Here is a 3918-nt window from a genome sequence, read left to right on the forward strand (position 1 = left end):
AAAAGTGCGAGGAGGGGATGAATATGACTCAAAACTTTGCTGCCTCTCATAAGTTAAGGAAAAATTGTATGCGGCTGCCTTTCAGCCGGCCCTTTTGAAGGATGTGTGCAATTATGCAGCTAATTCAACCCTTTTTGTTTTGTTTTTTTTCCCAAATAAAAAGGTTAACAGAGCCGCTATTCGGATGCTCAGATTGAATCTGCTGTACGTTGAACTGTGGCATGTCCTCTAAAGAGACTGACAAAGTTGCTGGGGGAATGCGTGACGTTCGTAAAAGGGACACAGCGAACTGATGCAGCTGGGGACGGGACGGCGTTCTAGATGGAACATAAAACACCCTGCGCCTTTAAGAGGAACGCCGCCCCCCCCCGCCCACCACCTTACCCATGTCCCCCAACCCTCAGTCAGCCGCACAGACACCCCTCCTGTGAGCATTGGCGAGGCAGCTCCTGTCCCTCATGTCTCTTTGTGGGGAGCAACAACATACGACGAGCCGGAGCTCCAGGGGAGGAACGCTCCGAGGAACTCCACGCAACTCTGGCAACGTGCCAGAGTAGGAACGGGCAAAAGTGCAAAATTAGATGGCGGAACTTATGAGCGGGACTGAGACGAGAGGTCACTTCGGAGTTGAGAGCGACACCCGAATGGACTGGACTGAAAGGTCAAATCTTCTCTAAGTTACTGGCAAAGTATTTCTTATATTTGCTAGCTGCTGCAGAAAAACTGAACTGAAACCGACAGTACTGTATAGGCTACTTTCATTATCATTATCTGTCCCCGAAGCGCTTTCCAAATGCTATGAAATGGAGACTCTCTTTAAAGAACGTCTTGAATAGTCCCAGCAGTGCTTTTGATTCACTAGCCGGCCGTTTATCTTCATTCTCCAGCTCTTTCAGTGGGTCTGCATTAAAGACTGCGTTGATATCGCTCTTCGGGGAGAAGGGGCTGGTGTTCTTTTATGAAGTCTGTTTGTAAAACTTTACAGCTGTTGGTAGGAGGAAGAGTGGAGTGGCTTGCCATGACGGAAAAGTAAACAAATCCGGACTTGAAGTGAGGCTTTTGAGGACAGGTGCCATGTTCACGGGGGACGGTGTGGTCAGTGGCCACTTCCTGACCGGGGGTGCGTTCAAGCCTCATCAGGGACTGGAAGTAAATGCGTCGATTCAAACGGAGAATGGCCAACACTTTGGGACCTTTCCTCCATACCAGGCCCCGATATACACTGAAGCCAGTTTGCCCAAAGTGGAGAACAATGCTATTACGACCACGTTTAAACCAACACCCCAACCGGTGCCTCCGGCTGCGCTCAAACTGGGGCAGGAAGGCTTCAAGAAAGTCTGCAGAACTGAGGAGCACAGCCCCTGTCCCTTCCCCGGACTGGCCTCGGGGGTTCTGGAGATGCGCGTTAAAGAAGGGAGTAAGATCCGCAACTTGATGGGCTTCGCCATGGCCCGGATGCAAGGCGAGAGAGGACTCTGCGGTGGCGGGGAGGGTGGACTCAGACAGGTGGTCTTCACCGGGTCAGGCCGCGCCGTCACGAAGACCATCACATGCGCCGAGATCATGAAGCGCAAAGTGGGCTCGCTGCACCAGCTGACCAAACTGCAGTACAAGGTGGTGAAGGAGGTGTGGGAGAACACCGAGGGGGGGGCGTCCGAGATGACCGTGCACAGGACGGTGCCCTCCATCAGCATCCTGCTCTCTAAAGACCCCCTGGACCCTCAGGAGCCGGGCTATCAACCCCCGGAGATTCTCGGCGCACTGTGGGAGGACGGCGACGAGCACGCCGTGCCGTCCGCAACCAAGAGACCGCCGGAACCTTCGCCGTTGGGCGGTTTGCCGCACTGTAAGCGCGTGTGCTCGGGCGAGGGGGTCTCCGTGACCCGCCTCCTGCACTGACTGGATGTCAAACAACAGAGTTCATTCGGCACTGCCCTCCACTTGAGCACAACGCAGAGACAATCAGAACAGTCGCTGGGACAGAACAGCCCTTTCTCACAAGAAATAACTCCCAATCGCAGCTCGCCTTCTGTACATACAGCCGTGAGAATTTTGTCAACGTACCCGCTCGAAAACCTTAAACACAATTACTTTAAGCTTTTAAGATTGAAATCAAGCCATGAACAGCAAAGACTCGTAGGGTTTTCCTGTTTGTTTGTTTCATGATAAAATTGTGGGGAGGGGGAAAAAAACAGCTGAAAACCATTGATGACAAATGCAAATCATGACATTCAACATTTTTATTAGTAGTTTTCTTCCCCCTAAGTGTTTTTGGCTGTGTTGAATGTCAAAATTATCAGACGATATTCCGTAAAAAACATGAAATTGTCTTTTTTTATTGCACATTTGTTTTAAAGAAGTAATCGAACCGGAAAAAAAAAATTGTCATGTCCTTTAAATCCGTTATATAGTTTCATTTTGGACAACTGGCTGAATGCGATTTGCCCACACCTGGTGGTAATTTTTCCCATTCAAAGCATGGAGCAAATTATGACACCTTTTAAAGTTTTCTACAAACTATGAGTTGCTGCTGATGCACATCCAAATAAAATGTGTGTGTGGGGGGGGGGGGGGCACTCAGAAACAAATGCAAATCATGCCATTGTTCAAATTTAGTTGCTTCAGTATTAAATGTTATACTGTATTCTTCCCTATCATCGCTGTCCTGTGAAAAACAGCTATGTCATTTTTTCCCCATTTTTCTTATTTTTACATGTATGGGGTTTCCGCGTTACAAACATCGCATTAACGTGATTTTTTAAAAAAAAGTTTTATTGCAAAATTGGACATACGTGTTTTTCACAGGAAAGCGACGCTTTGCTATTCTGGCTGTGTTCAATTAATATGCATATAGTTGCTGTCCTATGAAAAACACTGACTGTATGTCCATTTAAAACATTTTTGCTTTATTTTTTTACATGAATGGTGTTTCCGCGTTACAGACATTGCAATAACATGGGAAAAAAAATTCCAAATTGGACATTCGTGCTTTTCACAGGACAGCGTTGATATGTCAAATTTTTCAGAGGACATTCATTACAATTGATCATAACATAAACAAACACAATCAGTTTTTTTTACATTTCTACTTGACTTCCATCTGACTACAATTTGTCCACCAGATGGTGATGCTGTTCCCCATTCAAAGCATGTACAAAAATGTGTGTTTGCGTGCACATGTGTCTGTGTGAAAAGGCTGAAAGTCGCTGACAAAAAACACAAATCATTGTCTTTTTTCCCCAAAATTATAAAATGTTTTGGTTGTATTGAACGAATCTCCCCAAAAAAATTCCTAAGGATATTCATTTTTTAAACTACATACCGGCAAATATTTGTCCACCAGATGGCGCTACTTTTACCTATTAAAAGCATGCAGCAAAATGTGACACCTTATACCATTTTCAGCAAGGGTGCCTTGCTAGTGAAATGATGTGTGTCTATACTGATTATAATACGTCAAAATCAAGTGTGTGTGTGTGGGGGGGTGTGTGTGGGTGTGTGTGTGTGTGTGCATTGACAAGCAGGTGACATCCACTGCCAACAAATGCAAATTGTCCATTGTCCTCCTTTATTTGTCTCGCTATTAAATACAATTTTCGCCCCATATGGAAAAGCCTGTGCTGTAGTTTATCTCCGCCCGGCTGAATGTGCAAAGCCGTGATTGAAAAGCGAACCGGCTTGCCGATCTTTTCTGATAAGTGCGACGGCGGTAAACTTTTTGGACGTGGCGTAGAAAAAGCTGATTTAATGACAAAGCTGTTGATAAGGCGCAGCTCCTCAACCCAGCCCGGCCTGGCAGAGGAGCCCGGGGGTTGGGGGGGGCGCGGAAATACAGGCAGCGATTATCATTAAGATAACAACATAACATCGCACAACACAGTGGAGGGAAGGATTAAAACTAGGGTTGACAGTGGCTCA

The 3918-nt window shown here is 46.6% G+C and overlaps 1 protein-coding gene across 1 annotated transcript; it reads left to right on the forward strand.

Annotated features, from left to right (window-relative positions):
* The first annotated feature begins 433 nt into the window (after positions 1 to 433).
* Positions 434 to 3705, forward strand: LOC147149572 (ribonuclease P protein subunit p25-like protein). The gene has a single exon (XM_086026936.1). It carries the CDS (start codon positions 1075 to 1077, stop codon positions 1897 to 1899), a length of 825 nt encoding a protein of 274 aa, XP_085883062.1. The 5' UTR covers positions 434 to 1074; the 3' UTR covers positions 1900 to 3705.
* The last annotated feature ends 213 nt before the right edge of the window (positions 3706 to 3918 follow it).

Source organism: Filicampus tigris, chromosome 3 (genome assembly GCF_054856515.1).
Source record: "Filicampus tigris isolate MCC_2025a chromosome 3, RoL_Ftig_1.0, whole genome shotgun sequence".
Lineage (NCBI taxonomy): Eukaryota > Metazoa > Chordata > Actinopteri > Syngnathiformes > Syngnathidae > Filicampus > Filicampus tigris.